The sequence below is a fragment of the Engraulis encrasicolus genome, chromosome 22, assembly GCF_034702125.1.
Source record: "Engraulis encrasicolus isolate BLACKSEA-1 chromosome 22, IST_EnEncr_1.0, whole genome shotgun sequence".
Taxonomy (NCBI): domain Eukaryota; kingdom Metazoa; phylum Chordata; class Actinopteri; order Clupeiformes; family Engraulidae; genus Engraulis; species Engraulis encrasicolus.
The window spans coordinates 43,743,790-43,762,504 of NC_085878.1; the positions used below are offsets into that span (position 1 = coordinate 43,743,790).

Below are 18,715 nucleotides of genomic sequence, written 5' to 3' on the forward strand. Positions count from 1 at the left end.
TGTTTGTTTAGGTTCTTTCGTTTTCAGTGTGTGTCAAAAATGGATCATTTATCCCCCACTTTGCCTTTGCTGTTCAGATGCTGCAGGAGGTCCACGAGGAGGTTCACACGTACAAAGTAAGACTTCAGTCTTCAGTCACTGAACAAAATGGATATATGTACTGCATATGCATGCTTAACTGCTGTGTGGAAATTAGGAGAAGTAACAAAGTTAATGTATTTCAAAAGATTTTAATGTTATAGTTGTGATGTGTAATCAATTTGAGAGATGTGTGTGGTGCTCAATGTGTGAGATAAACGTCTCCCTTTTCTTTAGCACAGTTTACATGAAACTGACTGATTTTGGGCTACAGTATATTCCATAGCATATTTATCATGCATATTCATCAGCAGTTTTGGGTTTAAACTTTTGCATTCATAATCATTGATGTTAAAATACTGTATGTGTGCGAAACAAAATATGTGTGCTTACACACTTGTTTGTCAGGTTTAATCTGTATGCAACAGGGAGCTCTTTTAAATAGTGGCTTATTTGGCAACTGTTTGCATTTTCCAGAAAAATCCTGCGGCAACCCGGGTGATGTATACAATGGCCATTATGACTTATCGGAGGGAGTTGACTTTGGGGCCGTAATCACAGCCAGTTGCAGAGCAGGGTGAGTGGTGTATATGTATCCCATGCTCAATTATGGTGTGTGTGTGTGTGTGTGTGTGTGTGTGCGTGTGTGCGTGCGTGCGTGCATGTGTGTGTGTGTGTGTGTGTGTGTGTGTGTGTGTGTGTGTGTGTGTTGAGTATTCTGTGTGTGTTTGAAGTTGAAATCAATCATGTATAGCGTGTATAGTGCATGGTGATGAACGCCTATAGTGTGCATTTGCATGGCCTTACTTTCTTTGTGTTGTGTTCAAATAAGGCAGGGGCTTCATTGCACGTGTTCACTGTGTCTGCTTCTATGTTTGCAATCTGCAACCCAGGTACCACTTGATAGGTGAGAGCAAGAGGACATGTCTAGCCAATGGAGAGTGGGATGGCCGGCCAGCTGTTTGTGAAGGTATGCTAACCTTGCTAGCCCGCCCGTCCCAGTGACGCAACACAGAGCATTGTCTTTGATAATTAGGCAAATGCCAACCTCCCTCTGGTGTATTTCTGTGTGTATTCATAGATTTACATATGCTGACAGTTATGTAGATGTGTGAAATTGAAACAGTCTTGTAGTCTGTCTGCGCAGTCACTATCATCTTCTCATATTCCTAATATTGGCTTTAAATTTTACATTTGTGTGTACAGGATTCAAAAATCGATCTGGTTTGTTTCAAGGTCATTCATCCTTGTGCTTGTATTAGCTGTTGTGAAGTGACCTTAAGGCACTGACAAATAGAATATATCATTTATTTTTAATGATGTAGTATTGGTTTGTTGTTGCATTGCTGTGTTGTATGTCAGTACACTAACACCAACCACCTCCGTGGCGAGTAGTGTTTCTCAACGAGGGCTCTACAGCCCCCCTGTAGGGCATCTAGGAGAGTTTGGGGGTGTTTGTTCAAAAAAGATTCGGAACCACTGCTCTGCAGTGTGATTGCTGGAATGATAAAGATGATGATGACGATGATGATGATGATGATGATATTCTCCTCCCCACAGTGGTGAACTGCAGCAGCCCCATTGTCCCCCACGCTCGGCGTGTAGACGGTGGGAGTGAGCCCTATGGCTATGGGGATAGTGTCAGGTATAGGTGTGACAGTGGGTACATGATGGTCAATGGCACGGGAAACATGGTTTGTCTGGAGCACGGGTGGACCTCCCCTCCTACATGTGAAGGTAAAGTAACAGATGGAGTCAAGAAAGATGGGAAAGGATGGAATAAATTAAGGAGAAATTAAGTAATGAGCTTTGAGATTATTCTACTTTACTGTTTTCTGAATATGCTACAAAGTGTATGTGTTCAAGCATGCAAATATACGTTAGTGTCTTTCAATCCCATGTTCTGACATGCAGTTGTCTGCACCACTCCTCTGGGCCTGAAGGATGGGCAGATTAAGAATGGACAGGTGACGGCCTCCAGTGTTTACAGTGAATCATTTTGGGGGGGCAGCTGGACTGCCGACGCCGCACGTCTGGACAATGAGGGTAGGGTGAACGCCTGGTCCCCTAATGAAAGCGATCGTTCACAGTGGCTTCAGGTGAGCATACAATGCACACACAGCAACTTTGGGATTGCTCATTTTTCTTTACTTTGTCTTTATTTCATCTGGCCTAGTAAACACAAATCTAACCAGCGGCAGAAAATATTTTTGCCTGACGAGTTGGTCTGGTACTGCACGCTTGAAGGTCATACGGACACAAAACCCGTCCTTCAGATTTTTTTATGTTTGAATTTGTCTTGGCAGAAGGCTTAGACCAGTGAAGACGTAGCTGTGCTGGCCTATTTCATGTAAATAAGCAGTTTGAATGTGTAGCGAAGGGGAGTAGAGTTTCCCCACCGGGACTTGAACTTCAGGGGTACCAAACTGGGGCTCAGACCACTACACCAAAGACCCAGGCTCGTTGGCGTGACAGTCAGAAAACACCCACAACCTTAGTGACGGTCACTCCATCACATGCCTTCCCCTTCAGGAAATGCACCCATGCGCTTCAGACACTCATGGTGTCCCTGACGCAACTGCCCATAATGCTTTCCCCATCCAGTGTGTCCCATCACCATCACCTATGCTTCACCAATCAGTGGGGTCCCTCGCACTAGGGTCACCAATCCTAAGGGTCCCTTACATGGAATTAAGCATCAAACAAAGCGGGTACACTCTCAATGGCGTCATGGTAGCCTGCCATACAAATTTTGAAACCATTTGTAGCAAAGGGGAGTAGAGTTGCCCCAATGGGACGCAAACCCAGACCTTCGGGGGTACCACAGATACACCAAAGTTCTTTGACCAGACATGTGGCAAAAAATTCTGGGCCCAGTGTATACCAAGCTCCAATTGAACCTCCCACCCACCTGCCCATATATTGATGTATTTTTTATGCAGTTATCAAATACCAGATATACATAACTAAATACTGTGTCTCCCTGTGTGTCCGTACTACAGGTGGACCTAGATAGCCCAAAGACTGTCACAGGGATCATCACTCAGGGGGCAAAGGACCTTGGGCGCCCCAAATATGTCACAGAATTCAAAATATCGTACAGCAATGATGGATCTTCTTGGACAGAATTTTCCAGTGATGGAAACGAAACGGTCAGTCCACTTTTACATTTTGAAAATAGTCATTAATTAATGACAACCCTCAATAAAATAAATACATAAATAAAAGTAAATCAAATGAAAACACATGGAATTATTTTGAGTTAGTCTTGATAGTAAGCTATTTTGATAGTCATCCATTTTGAAAGTGTTAGCCACCAAAATGTAACCTGTTCATGTACCTATTATAGAGTATTAGCGTACAAGACTGGGTGAAATCTGTCCAACCGTTCGAATCTTATCTCTTAAAGAAAACAGGTCATCTTGAAAGTGGTGGCCTCCAAAATGTAATACCTGTGTAATTATGTTACAATTCTTTCTCCGCACACCTCAGCTGGCGGATGCATTAGAGATGACCCATAGGCCGCTGATCAGAATATAAACTAGGCCTACTGAACTCCTACACACTGGGAGGGGAAGGGGGCCTAACCTATGGGACTAAACTGCTCATACTGTCAGGTCCACAGTATTTCTTAATGTTTGTTTGTTTGTACTGTAGATATTCCAAGGGAATACTGACAACGACAGTCACCAGACGAACATGTTTGATCCTCCATTTGACGCCCGCTACGTTCGTTTCCTCCCCTGGGCGTGGCACAAACGCATCACCCTCCGCACGGAGCTGCTGGGCTGCTAGGCGTTTTCTCACCCCTGGATCATCCTGGACAGTTAAAGCGAGGGTCCTTCCACCTCTGTGGAAAAAATAAACCTGTAGGCTTTATAAATACAGCATAGTCTTTCTTAGATATTGCTGCAAAATTCTGCATTATTTTGCATATGAAAGCACTGCATATTACAAAAATTATGATTTTCAGCCATTTTTTCCATGACTTCAATCCAATGTATGGAATGCCATTTTCCGTTGGTACAAGTAAATCTGATCTGCTACAAACATTCAAAATAAACATGTTGTTAATCTATATATTGCCTCCCTTACAGACTATCTTGTCTTTAAGACCTTGGTGGCATGAGGCCCCATATCATGCTGAAACCTGTGAAACATATAAGCTCATTACAGGCAGGGAGACCTAGGCAAGAGCCACAGAGAGTAAAAAGTTGGCTAATGCCAGATATAAGTATACTGTTTGCTTAATCTCTACAACTGAGCCAGCTGTGATGACTGACTCTATGGCTAGTAAAATGATGTTGGTGTAAAAAAATATATCACTGACTTTTGGACAGAGGTGAGGTCCCTAAACAATTAAAAATCTTCCCTTGTACTGTGGAAGGAGCCTGTAATAACAATACTGACACATGAAGTGCATGAAGTTACAGAAATTGCTCAACAGTAAATAGCATCAACTTGAAACACATCTGAAACACTTTCTGTTTATACCAATCATCAAGGACAAAACTGGAAAGTTTGGATGCCTGTATCTTTTTTGACCTATTGTATGTATTGTTTGAGGTGATAGAAAGAATCCTCGGTTCAAGCGACTGTGTGACACAGATATGTGTATTTATGCTCTTGATGTGTTTTATTGATGCCTCCAAGGTGTTTGATCGTGTCAGTCTGAAAAAGCTCTTTATTCATTAAAGCAAGGAGGGGTGATATTGTGAGGGTACTTCCCTATTGGTATGCTCACCAGAAAATGCACATCAAGTGGAGGTTAAGGTGGGGAATAGTATATCTGACCCTTTTGGGAGTGGGATTACGCAGGGTGGTCCCTCCATTTATTCAGTCTTTATATGGACAACTTGTACATAAACTAATGTAAACTAAAACCACTGGTAATTACTTAACATTAGAACATATAGGATGATTACCATTGCTAGTATACCAATTAGTATTGTGAACACGAAAAGAAATTGCAGCTCACGTGTTTCAGAGGACAGAATGTATAGTCATTTTTTTCTGTTGCCTTCTATGGCGGTTGATAATGTCGAGTGTTTGTAAATTGGGGAGAAAACAATCATGAATCATGGATTACCTTGAACACTTTGATTCCCAATGGATTGTCGGTTTTGCAGTGTGCAGTTATTGCAGCTACTTACAGGTGTCCAGCTCCTGTCCTCTAGGGGCAGTATATATGCTTACCATCCATTTTGTGTCATGATGTGTAGTTGCTTTAGACGGCTCACTGTCAAATCAAATGGGGCCGTAATAATGTCATAATAATGTCATAGGAAAAGACTGTGCTGTCTGACCCTTTGAAACTGATGTGGTTAATGAGGGGATTTTTTTCCCTAGGTCTATATAATGTGATATAATTACTTTGCTATTTTGCTGTAGTGAAGGGGAGTAGAGGTGCCCTGCTGGCACTCGGACGTGGACCTCTCTGGGGTAGGCCTACCAAACTGGGGCCCTGGCCGCTACACCAAAGAGCCAGGCTCGTTGGCGTGACAGTATGTGGTGAGTTATTGGATATTACAATGTGGACCCATAGTTGAAATACTAGTTGAGAAAAAAGAAACCACATGCCTGATGAAGACCCTGTTGGGTCGAAACATTGTATGACCTAAATACATTTCAAAGTGGAGCTACAGTGTGCAGACTTCTATTTTTTCCACAAAAGAGAAACCATACCAACAGAAACAGTATCAGTATAATAATCCACACATCTTACATCTGACTATTAATCTACTGTAGCATATAAAATAATGTTCTTTGTTATATTATGCAGACTCGCAGAACAGTTGGTTGCTGCACCATGAATTTAACAGTACATACAACAGTAACTCCATTACATTACATTACATTACATTGCATTTGGCAGACGCTTTATAACCAAAGCGACTTTCAAAAGAGGACATAATCAAGCCAACATCACAAGCAAATACAAAGTGCACAGGAGATATACAGAACAACAAGTGCAGTTGCAAAGAGGGGTTAGTTATTTTTTTTATTTTTTTATTTTTTTTTAATATAAAGAGTAAATAACGAGTACACACACACAAACACACACTCACAAACTAAACTAAACTCCAGTCCTAATGGGTGCGTAGGTTCCTGAATGATAATCAAGGAGTTCCCCTCCTTGCTTCTGTGGATACCCATTCAGAACAAAATTATAAGATACATTTACGTTAGTTAGTTAGGCAGATGTTTGTTTAATTCTAGAGACACATTCTGTCTAATGATTGACAGAAAGAAAAAAATCTAAATTTCATAAATTTCACAACACCATGATGGGAGACATGAGAATCAGGCTCCGCCTGTCAGACCGTGTGTGTGTGTGTGTGTGTGTGTGTGTGTGTGTGTGTGTGTGTGTGTGTGTGTGTGTGTGTGTGTGTGTGTGTGTGTGTGTGTGTATTTTCAATAAACATGCTGTCCTCGGGCTAGGGCTATTGATTGGCTCTGTGTCCACAGCTCGGTTACCAGCTGCCGGAGTAACAAAGAAGGCAAATTATCAAATGAAGGCGTCCATGAATAAGCTGTTGTGGAGTCTTTTGGTGGTTTTACTGATCTCCACTGAAATCAAAGGTGAGATTTGGACATTTGTTTAGTTTTGTGGGTTATGTAACACTGCCAGTCTATAATTGTCCTTTCCTATCATCTGTTGTGCTGAAGCAGAAGTCAGAATCTTTTTTTCTTTTTCAATGGAGTATATTGCCATTATAACAGTCCCAAATAGGTCAGCATTTTTCAAGGGGAACTAGAGCCTATTGCCTAGACATTCTGAAACCACATTTTTACATTTGCCAAGGAGGTTATGTTTTTGGTTGCGCCGGTTTGTCTGTCTGTCTGTCAGCGGTGTAACTCAAAAAGTTATAAACAGATTTTGATGAAATTGGAAATGACAAAATGAAGAAGTTATAACATTTTGGTGGTGATCCGGTGCGCGATCTGGATACAGGAATCTTTAGATTCTTCACCATTGTGGAATAATGCCGATTTTGATATTCCAGTTTCTAACTCCACAAAAACATAGTCACAATAGTCAAATATTTTATCAACCAGCTTCTTTGGCGGAGGTCTGCAGTCTCTGAGTGCACTTCTAGTTTTATACCATTTTCGAGAGGTCCTTTTGTTTCCAGTGTGTCAAACATGGATCATTTATCCCCCATGTTGTCTTTGTTGGCCAGGTGTTGTAGGAGATTGCAGCAGATCCACCATCAGTGACAATGCTGTTTTAGACGAGGAGAACTATGAGGAGTCATCTATTGCTAGACTGAAATGCCAACCTGGGTACGAGCCAACTCCAGGATCTCCACGGACTGTCACCTGTTCGGGGGGCCAATGGAGACCATCTCCAAGCCGTTTTAAATGTCAAAGTAAGACTGTTAATGTTCAAAATCAAAAGATTTAAATGTCATAACTGTGATGTGCATTTGGAGAAATGTTGTTTGTGGTGCTGAATGCGCAAGATAAAACATGTCCCCTTTTCTTTAGCCCAGTTTACATGAAACTGACTGATTTTGGGCTACATTCCATAGCATATTTATCATGCATATTCATCAGCAGTAGGGTTTAAACTTTTGCATTCATAATCATTGATGTTAAAATACTGTGTTCGTTAAACAAAACATGTGAGATTGATTACACACTTGTTTGACAGGTTTAATCTGTATGCAACAGGGAGCTCTTTTAAATCGTGGCTTATATGGCATTTGTTGACATTTTCTAGAAAAATCCTGCGGCAACCCAGGTGACATATACAATGGCCTTTATGACTTCTCGGAGGGAATTGAATTTGGGGCCATAATCACAGCCAGTTGCAAAACAGGGTGAGCAATGTATCTCATGTTCAATTATACTCTGTGTGTGTGTGTGTGTGTGTGTGTGTCTGTCTGTGCCATGGTGACATCAGTCATGTATAGCATGTAGGTAGTGGCCATGTACAGTGTGCATTTGCATGGCCACTACTTTCTTTGCGTTGTGTTCAAATAAGGCAGGGGAATCCTTGCACATGTTCACTGTGTCTGCATCTATCTTTGTAATCTGCATCCAAGGTACCACTTGATTGGTGAGAGCAACAGGACATGTCTGGCCAATGGAGAGTGGGATGGCAGCCCAGCTGTTTGTGAAGGTATGCGGACATCCCTCCGGTGTATTTCTGCACGTGTTCACTATATTTAAATACATATTCCTACAGTTATGCAGATGTCTGACATTGAAACAGCATTTTACCTGTTGTCTCTCTGACCCTTTGCGTACTCCAGTGGTGAAATGTGGACCTCCTCCAATTGTCCCCGATGGCCACACGCAAAACCCTCCAAAGGAGGCGTATGAGTTTGGCGAAGTGGTGGAGTATGAATGTAGCAGCGGCTACACCCTGTTAGGAGACAGCGTAACAGCATCCACAGTACACTGCCTCAGCAATGCTTCCTGGTCTCATGTCCCTCGATGCAAAAGTACGGTTTGGCTGCTTAAAACGTTAGTCTGTTAATTAATTATTAGGCGTCAATTGTTCGTTCACAAAGTTGCACACGACTTTAAGGTTGATCAGTCCATTGGCCAGTCTGTAAGAAAATGCTTCTCTTTTTGAAGTGTGTTGAAGGCTGTTGGTAGGCTTATGATGAGGTAAGCCGGGTGTTTGGTAGCCTGGCGGCGCCATTCTATGCACTTCCACCCAAACAATTAGGCTCCGTCAACAGTCAGCTTTCCTTCAGGCTAGGTGTTTGGGGGTGTTTGTTCAAAAAAAGGTTGGGAACCTCTGCTCTGGAGGGAACTGTGATTACTGACATGATAATGACGATGGTGATGATGGTGATGATGATGATGATGATGATGATGATGATATTCTCCTCCCCACAGTGGTGAACTGCAGCAGCCCCATTGTCCCCCACGCTCGGCGTGTAGACGGTGGGAGTGAGCCCTATGGCTATGGGGATAGTGTCAGGTATAGGTGTGACGATGGCTTCAGGATGGTCAATGGCACAGGAGACATGGTCTGTCTGGAGCACGGGTGGACTTCCCCTCCAACATGTGAAGGTAAAGTAACAGAGACTGAGTTTAGAAAGATGGGAAAGGATGGAAGGAATTAAAGGACCACTTCAGTCAATTTCAATAAGCTGTTGTATTGCTCACGCTACCCTTGACTTGTCAGTACCCGGTGATGCCACATTTTTCGGCTCAGCCCTTCCTGAGATATGAGCTATTCTAATGGGGGCAGCGTTTGTTTACATTTCTTTTAATAATATAGGACTACTCCAAATATTTTCCCAAAATGTACCACTGTTTGCTAGTTGTCTGCTGATGTTGTATAACCTTTTGGATGTTTTTGGGAATACATAAAAAAAAATTTTTTTTTTTTAATGTAAACAAAGCGCTGCCCCCATTACAATGACCAGGATCTCGGAAAAGGCTGAAGAAGAAGAAAAAAAAACCTCAGGTACTGACAAGTCCAGGGTAGTGTGAGCATTACAACTGCATGTTGAAATTGACTGAAGTTATCCTTTAAGGAGAAATGTTCAAGTGGAACTACAGTATGTCACATAAGTGAGTACACCCCTTACATTTTTGCAGATTTGTAAGTATATCTTTTCATAGGACAACATTAAAGAAATTTTTAAAGAAAAACACTCTGACACATTGATTAGTGACCTGTTAACAACATATACCTGTATAACTACCAAAATTTCTTGTTCACTCACAAAAAAATCTAAATACAGCCATTAACGTTTTACAACATGCAACAAAAGTGAGTAAACCCCAAATTAAAATCCTGTCGAGAGTGTCTGAGAAGGGGGCGCGTTGGCTCGAAACGTCTCGCAATGAAAAGGGATTAAACGGGAGGTCATCAGTGTGCGTTTCAACCTTGCCTTACATTCAACATTTGTTTTACATTTTTTTTAAAAACTCAGTTGTTAACCACCACACATGCTTGACACCATCTAAAGCAAATTTGTTTATCTTGGTCTCAAGAGAGATGAACAGACCAAGGATATGGATCACTGGAACCATGTCGTGTGGTCTGATGAGACCAAGACCTGTTTCTGAAACAGGTTTGTGTTTTGCTTACAACCTTACTGAAAAGTTACACGAGTGAGATGGTGGCATGACGGTACATGCACACACAGACGTCACGTTACCTTAACGTCTCTGTGAGGCAGTGCGAGTCCGAGAGGTTCCAGCTGCCTTTCACACTGCACAGTTAACGTCCACGTTCTATTCGCGGGCAGCAGCCATTCGTTTTCAATGGGAGCCGCGCATTGAACGCGGACGTCCGCGCAGGAAAATAGACTCAAGTTCTATTTTCAAGGAGCAACGCGGACATGTCCGGTCGGAACGGACATGCGCCGAGCTTACATTACATTACAATACATTACATTGCATTTGGCAGACACTTTATAACCAAAGCGACTTTCAAAAAGAGTACATAATCAAGTCAACATCACAAGCAAATACAAAGTGCACAGGAAATATACAGAACAACAAATGCAGTTGCAAAGAGGGGTTAGTTTTTTTTTTAAAAGAGTAAATAACGAGTACACACACAGCACACACACAAACACAAACACAAACACATACACACACACACACACACACACACACACACACACACACACACACACCAACTAAACTAAACATTATGTCAAGAGTGTGCCCTGTGGCTACGCCAGCTCAAGCATTAGTCTAGTAGATACTCTGGAAAGAGGAAGGTCTTTACTTGTTTCTTGAAGGCTGCAAGATATGTGCTTAGTCTTGCTGCCTCTGGGAGACCGTTCCACCACTTGGGTACAACAACTGAGAACAATCTTGACTGGGAGTACCTAGAGATGGCTGAGCCAGACGGCTTGTGCTGGATGAGAGTGCAGTTCTCTCCCAATAACATAAGGCGTTAGTAGGTCCTTAAGATAAGCTGGGGCCGTTCCTGTGATGGTTTTGTAGGCAAGGGTCAATGCCTTGTGCTTGATCCGGGCGGCGATCGGTAGCCAGTGCAACTCAACAAATAGAGGAGTAACATGGGTCCTTTTGGGTTGATTGAATATCAACCGTGCCGCCGCATTCTGGATCATCTGCAGAGGTTTTAGCGCACAAGCAGGTAGACCTGTCATGAGTGAGTTGCAGTAGTCAACGCGGGACAGGACTGTGGCCTGGACCAGTCGTTGTGTAGAATATTGTGTCAGCACAGGTCTGATATTCCGTACGTTGGACATCTGGAATCGTCAGGTCTGGGTGACTGAGTTGTTGACCGCGTTCCTGTGTGCAAGGCATGACACGTTCTGTGGACGTACTGTGGATATCCGCACCGCTGGTGTGCATGTACCGTGATTGGAGCTCACAAAGTAGGCCTATGTTTGTTGATCCATGTGCTTAATATTCGAGTGTGAGGATGCCGAGACCCTTCAAGCCAGACTATCCAGCTGCTCGTAAGCATTAGACCGGTTTTAGGAAAAGCTGAAAGCAATCACCTCATGTTACCTTGCGGGGAAATGTGCACCTTTGTCACAAATACCCCAGGCACAATTTCCAATCATATTTTAAAGATGTCCTCTCAACGTCATTTGATTAATATTGCTGTGTTCCCCATTGTTATTGAATGTGTTACGCGTTGGTCCTGTTTTAAAAAACGTTCTGGTTGCTTTGTTTCAAGACGTTTTTGCAAGCTGGCAAGGTGGCTTGTGGAGAAACGAGAGAGTGTTCCGTGTTTCTCGTGGAAATGCGTCTCTGATTGGCTCACTCCTCCTGCTCTCAAAGAAACGCGTCTCTGATTGGCTCAGTCCTCCAGCCTTGGGAGAGAATGTAATGGGAAACAGAGTCGCCACTTCCCCGGATGGTACTGCACTATAGGGGCGCCAACGGAGGCGTGCAGGCTCCATTCAGGGCTGTGCTCTTTCGACAGCGACCCCTAGGCGAGCTGTAGGCACGGAGCAACCGGAGTGAGCAGGCTTTATGCATGAGGCTTTGTGCTGTGTGTGTACCTGAGAGTAGCAACCAGCTGATAGCTAAGCTAAGCTATGTTTCGGACCACCAGACGTTGCTTGTTTTGAAAACAAGCAGAAAAAAATTACTCGACATGTTTTTAGATAAATGGGTCGATATAAACCTTTGTGGGCAACGCCTTCTTTCGACGTGACGAAACACAGAAAGGCTTTCGTGATTCGCTCGTTTCTCTGCATTATTGATGTAAATTGGGAAACACCGGGAAACACAGCCAGGAGAGTTGACGCACCGCTATGAGAGCCTTGCAAGTGAGTTTAACTTGGGGTGACCGTCCGATCTTCGAAAGGAGTGAGTAAAACTGAGTTTTATCGGAAGTTGGCCTTTAATAATAATATGACCGTAATATCTTGCTAAACCCGACATGAAAACACGAGATTTCTGTATTGAGTTTAATGGAGCACTGTCAAACTGTCTGTCAGTCGCGATCCCTCCGGGTTTTTATGTCAGTTTCGTCCACTTCTGATGCTATTAGCCATTCCCGTAATATGGCTGGTTTAGACAGTGGCAGTCGGTGAAAATGGTCGGGGTTCCAGCTTTTCATTTTAAGGCCGCAGCCGGTATAAGAACTGCGGACCATGTTTAGCCTACCTAGCCACCTGATGGAGTAGCCTGCATCCAGGTCAGACTTGAGAGTTGCAACAATGAGACACCTCTGAAAACACTGGCCAGTGAAAGACTGTGTGGTCCGATGATCTTATCTGTGCCTCGGTTTGATTGACGAGACCTTTGTGATGAAGTGTGTAGCGTTTTTGAGGTTGTTTATAGCGGGGAAACATCAGAAAATAGTATTTACAAATTGGCCCCGCCGTGGTGCATTGACTGCGTTATTCGCCAAAAAGCTTAAAATAAGCTAACTCCATAACGGCGCGGCATTGCCCGGAATGGCTCATCATTAGATACATTTTGGGGCATGGGAAATCGATGGTGAAACTTTCATTTTACGCCGGAACTATCCTTTAAAGCAAACTGCTGAGTCATTCCAAAACTGTACAGCGCTGGAAAATGAAACTGCCACCAGTCAGAGTCAGATTCCAGACCTCCCTAACAACGTTTCAGCCAAGTGTATAGGTTAAATAGTTCAGGCAAAAAAAAATCACATCTTGAGCCATATGCGCTGACCTGTTAACACAAAAACTTCTGAATGGGAATTTTAAAACTGCTGTCATTCAAAAACTAATAGGAGTTGGCACATGACATGTTCACTGGCTGGAGTCATATTCCATACCTCTCTAACAGAGGTGCAACCAAGTTTATAGGTCAAAGTCTTCACGTTTTATCTTTGAGAAACCTTTTTCGCCCCCTGGTACCCTCTGGTCTCTTAAGGGCTCAGCATACTTCACGCACGTACTTTGCGACATGTGACTCGAGAACCATTATTGACATCATTGAACGCGGCAGACCATTCATAGTCAAAATCGCCATTTTCAGAAATGTGCCCTCTGATGTTCATAAGAGAAACGGCAGAATCTGTAACAGCGGTCTAATTCTAGCGATGTAATTCTAAAAATAGAAAGCCAAAGACGCCTGCTGTAGGGCTGTCTTATGACTTACCACAATAAAACATAGATTTTTGTTGTAGCCTACTACATTGCCAGATCATTCCAGGACCATGTGAGAGTGTCTGGCTGTAGAGTTTTGCAAATAGATTGTGAAACACAACTGTACAAACTAAACAATTGCTTCACAGAACATACTTTTCAGAACACGATAAAAGACATTGCATTATCCTCAAAATAATGTAGGGTCCTGTTGTCCAGTTGCTATATAGGCTGCTACACTGCTCTTTCGAGGCAACTGTCATCTGCCTTTTCTGCCTACCTGCTCCCTGATGGTCGCTGTTGGTAGACGAGCGTCATATGCGCTGCGTCAGGAAAAATTCCCCTGCACCCAAACACGGGCCCCGCCAAGAATTTTGAGCTTGTGCCGAGGGGCGTGGCGTCATTTTGGGTCATGTGACGTTGCACGCTAGAACTATTCACTGACTAATACCTAGTAACGCCGAGTAAGAATCTGCCTTCAGAGCATACGAACATTCCATCTGAGCATTCCACCATTGTTTTCTACTGTATGGGGACCAAAAGTCACACAAAATCAACAGAAACGGGAAAAAGTCAAGCGGTACGGACACGTGTGATGGAGTGACCATCACTAGGGTTGTGGGTGTGTTCTGACTAACATGCCAACGAGCCTGGCTCTTTGGTGTAGCGGTCAGAGCCCCGGTTTACTACCCCAGAAGGTCTGGGTTCGAGTCCCAGCTGGGCAACTCTACTCCCCTTCGCTACAAATGGTGTCAGAAGTGGGATGGTACTGTGAGGCCATCGGAAGCGTACCCATTGTGTGTGAGCCGTAATTCCATGTGAGGGACCCCCAGGATTGGTGACCCTGGTGTGAGGGACCCCAGTGATGGGTGAAGCATTGATGACACACTGGATGGGAGAAGCATGATGGGCAGTTGCATGAGGGAAGGCAGTGTGATGGAGTGACCATCACTAGGGTAGTGGGTGTGTTCTGACTAACATGCCAACGAGCCTGGCTCTTTGGTGTAGCGGTCAGAGCCCCGGTTTACTACCCCAGAAGGTCTGGGTTCGAGTCCCAGCTGGGCAACTCAACTCCCCTTCGCTACAACACGCAATAACATAACAAAACATCTCCCAAGCCGAGCCGGTCATTTTAGTGTTTGAATGGTGTCTATCTCGAAAGGCCTAGGAGCTTATAAGTTTTCAATTTTCCAGACTTACAGAAGATAAGCAAGCAAGCAAGAAATGCCACTTATAGCGCATTCAGGCAGACCGAGAACCGTGCTGGAGCCCGGCCATTCCCCCACCTAATCACGAATCATGTTCATATCACAGGGGTCAGTTACCCATTTTTGTTTGAACCATTATTATGCCCGTGGCCAGGCAAACCCCAAACCAAGAACGTGGCAGGCAACAGAGTAATCACAGACACAGGATGTAAAGTTAATGAAGTTTAATTTCTTTCTTTTAAAATACTCAATCCAAGTCCAAGATCCAATGTCCAGAGTCCAGAGTCTTTCTCCTAAAACTAAAGTTCAGTCCTGCAGTCACGTCCCAGACACCCAGCCCCAGCAGCAGAAACCCAGCAGCAGTCCAAGCAGCAGTTAGCAGGCAGCGGAAGGATAGCAGCAAGCAGCAACAGCAGTCAGCAGGGGTAGGCAGCAAGCAAGGGACAGCAGCAGCAGAGCAGGTGAGGGGTCTAGCAGAGGGCAGGCGGAGGTAAAGCAGAGCCCGAACTCGCAGATACTGCAAGAGAGGAAACACTCTGCAGCTGAACGGTGCTAGTAGATCAACCAGAAGGATTTGGAGTCACGTAGCAGCCGTAACCACTTACTTCAGTCCGGGCACAGGTATAACCTGAGGCCCGGGGATGTGGTACGCGCTGAATCTCCACTACGGCAGCCGGGGACCTGGACGGGTCTCTCGCCGTTGTCTTCTGTCGCAGACGAAGTCCACAAACGTTCTCTGCACCCGGTTTCGTCAGTTTCCTCCTCAAAGAGCTGCTCTCACCTCACCGGCCTGTTCACCCTCTGCCCCCGTGCTCTGCTGTGCAGTGCCTGTTGAGAAAGAAATAGCAGAGAGTGTTTATGGGTAGTACGAGAGAGGAATCTCGCAACTTTTTCCGGGTGGTACTGTCCACTAAGTGGCGCCATCCAGCGCAGAGGAGCGGCAAGGAGCGGCAAGGAGCGAAGAGGCTGTTAGAATGAATGGGGTCCCATGGAGCTCAACCACAGATGCTGCCATTGCTTTGGGAGAGAATTGGTATCATCGTTTCAATTTATTTTTCCAAAAGGCAGGATAGATTATCCTTTCGAACAGCACTTAGTTTGAATGTTTAAACTGGCTGGATCTTTGTAAAATACGACTTTATTGTCAATATGACGTCACGAGTGGCTTCACGCACTGCGTTTGGATTGGTCGGCCGGCTGCATCGCTGTGATCACGACGGCCGTAAAGCAATTTTGTTAGCAAGATGCTAGCGGAGCCTGACTCATAAATGCCAAAGCTGTAGGAAATCAGAAGGACATAACTCCCAGGTTATTGTACATTTCATTGAAATCCACATTGGTTTCTCAGAACTTACAGTAATATTGTCAAGTTTCAGCCGACAGCGAGCACAATGTCAAGTTATTAGCGCCAGCCTTATGAGCTCTGCTGTCTCGACAGCGCTCCCTAGGTGAACTGCAGGCACGGGTTGGAGGGCGAGATTCAACACTGTATGTAAAACCACTGTGGAAATAGAGACCTGCTCCCTGCGCACACCTGTCCCCAATCGAGCCCAACTCACCAATTAGCATCTCTTGATTGGTCTAATAGAAAGTCGTTATCAGGTGGCATTTAGAAGGCACTGGGGATTAGACACTGCACACAGACATGAATACACTGCAAAACAACTAAAATAAAATGGCACAGCAAACATTAAAAATAAATCAAAATCTCACACATGTGACATTCATGCCACAATTCGTAGCGCACGCGAACCGGAAACTTCTCAATGAATCTTGACGACAACGTGGCCATCGGCAGGTGCATCCGGATAACACAGACACGTGCAGAAAAAGTTCAGAGCCCGGTATGAACACAGGCAGTACGCAGATAAGCACTTTAGTGCCAAACGTAACTGGTGCGGGCACCGCTGTTCTGTCGAGATGAGCTGCTTCGTCGAGATGAGCTAGCAGTAGCCAAACTCGACAGTGACGTCTATCAATTTACGCTGCCGTCGTCAAAATGAGCTAGCTTGATTTTCACTGGAGACATTGGAGACGCTTTCAATAACTTTCCGATAGCCTATGAATTGTTTATTTTATTTAGGCCTACTATTTTAAAACGAGCGGGGTGTCTCGTCCATGCCTATTGACTTTTCCGGAGAAGTTTCATAGCCAATATGAACTAGGCTTAGTCTAGAACAGCAACGAACATCACAGCTGCTCTGGGTATTTTTTTTCATAATCAGCTAAATAGTCAATATGAACTAGAACAGCAACGAACATCACAGCTGCTTTGGGTATTTTTTTTCATAATCAGCTAATGTTTAAATAAGCTTCTGTTCTTAGCACATGACAAGAGTCATAATCTACCTAGCCTATGTGATAGCTTTTGCTTCGCAAGTAGAGACGACATTTCATTACATTACATTTCATACATTCAGGCATGCCTAGAAATTTGATGCAACGTCGGGTGTGGGAAATTGCTCGGATTTTCTTAAACAGCCTGACTAACTGTTTAGATGCCATGTGCAAGGAAAAGTTTGATGAAACGAGGGGTAAATTAGGTCTAGGTCAGATTTTCTTACGTCAGTGTCCAGGGTTGATTATTCGATTGGCTATTTTAGGAAAAGTTTGACGTGGGGTAATTTTGCGCAAGAAACTGTAGCCTAAGAGGGTGTGCGCACAAAAAATTACTCGGAAGTGCGGTAGTGCAATGTATCTCTCTCACCAGCTTATGGGGCACTTATGTCTCCCTGTTATGCAAACCTAATTGTAATAGCGTTGCTTGCTGCATTTTATCGAGCATGTTAACAAAGATCAACTGTTTGGTAGCTCAGCTGGATGGGCAACCACCCGCAGAAATCGCTGCGTGGAGGTGCGCATGCGTGCGCATGCTCAGTAATGAAAACGAGCTCATCTCGACAGGGAGCTCATATCGACAGGACACCAAGCTGTTCCGTTCTGGTTGGCCTGAAAACCACCTTAGAGATAACACTAAGGTCCTTTTGTTTCCAGTGTGTCAAACATGGATCATTTATCCCCCATGTTGTCTTTGTTGGCCAGGTGTTGTAGGAGATTGCAGCAGATCCACCATCAGTGACAATGCTGTTTTAGACGAGGAGAACTATGAGGAGTCATCTACTGCTAGACTGAAATGTCACCCTGGGTACGAGCCAACTCCAGGATCTCCACGGACTGTCACCTGTTCGGGGGGCCAATGGAGACCATCTCCAAGCCGTTTTAAATGTCAAAGTAAGACTGTGTTTCTGTTCAAAATCAAAAGACTTAAATGTCATAATTACCTCCGCCAAGGAGGTTGTTTTCAGTTGCATTGGTTTGTCTGTTTGTCTTTCTGTCTGTTAATCTGTCTGTCTGTTTATCAGCAGGATAACTAAAAAACTAATAAACGGATTTGGACGACACTTTTAGGGTTTTCAGGCTGACCAGGGCCTCGTTTCCGAAAGGGCCTTAAGTACTACTTAACGCTACGTGCTACTTAAGTTCACACGTAACACCATCGTAGAGCTCACGGAGCGTTTCCCAAAGCCAACTTAGCAAAGAACCATCGCAGGTTGACACGTAACTCTAAGAGAAATCCACGAGTGATCTGGAGTAGTCTTAAGATTGCTAAGATTGATCGTAACGGCATGGCACAGTGGAGACACCCACAGGATATGAAGGGAAAAGAAGAAACTTGCGCATAAGATTGCTGTTTTAAGACGCGAGTGGCATGGCACAGTGGAGACACCCACAGGAAAAGAGGAAACTTGCGCTTCAAGTTGATGTTTTAAGGCGGGAGTGTAAATATCATGGCACCACAGTTGACACTGTAACGAAAATAAGAAGGTAACATTAATTGTGTAAGTGCAATGTGTTTGGAAAATATTTTACAGGCAGTAAAATAGTTCAGCTGTGTTTGATAAA

At 44.0% G+C, this 18,715-nt stretch overlaps 1 protein-coding gene across 1 annotated transcript in view; it reads left to right on the forward strand.

Annotated features, from left to right (window-relative positions):
- LOC134438672 (sushi, von Willebrand factor type A, EGF and pentraxin domain-containing protein 1-like) overlaps nucleotides 1-18,715 on the forward strand; it is a 29,944-nt gene that overhangs the window by 965 nt on the left and 10,264 nt on the right. Inside the window, exons 3-18 of the mRNA XM_063188286.1 lie at nucleotides 78-116; nucleotides 556-655; nucleotides 972-1,048; nucleotides 1,639-1,815; nucleotides 1,993-2,177; nucleotides 3,081-3,230; nucleotides 3,736-3,868; nucleotides 5,458-5,589; nucleotides 6,547-6,660; nucleotides 7,263-7,451; nucleotides 7,805-7,904; nucleotides 8,130-8,206; nucleotides 8,340-8,531; nucleotides 8,935-9,111; nucleotides 9,759-10,124; nucleotides 17,855-18,043. Of these exons, the coding sequence (XP_063044356.1) occupies nucleotides 78-116; nucleotides 556-655; nucleotides 972-1,048; nucleotides 1,639-1,815; nucleotides 1,993-2,177; nucleotides 3,081-3,230; nucleotides 3,736-3,868; nucleotides 5,458-5,589; nucleotides 6,547-6,660; nucleotides 7,263-7,451; nucleotides 7,805-7,904; nucleotides 8,130-8,206; nucleotides 8,340-8,531; nucleotides 8,935-9,111; nucleotides 9,759-10,124; nucleotides 17,855-18,043 (2,397 nt within the window). The remainder of the gene's footprint in view (nucleotides 1-77; nucleotides 117-555; nucleotides 656-971; nucleotides 1,049-1,638; nucleotides 1,816-1,992; nucleotides 2,178-3,080; nucleotides 3,231-3,735; nucleotides 3,869-5,457; nucleotides 5,590-6,546; nucleotides 6,661-7,262; nucleotides 7,452-7,804; nucleotides 7,905-8,129; nucleotides 8,207-8,339; nucleotides 8,532-8,934; nucleotides 9,112-9,758; nucleotides 10,125-17,854; nucleotides 18,044-18,715) is intronic.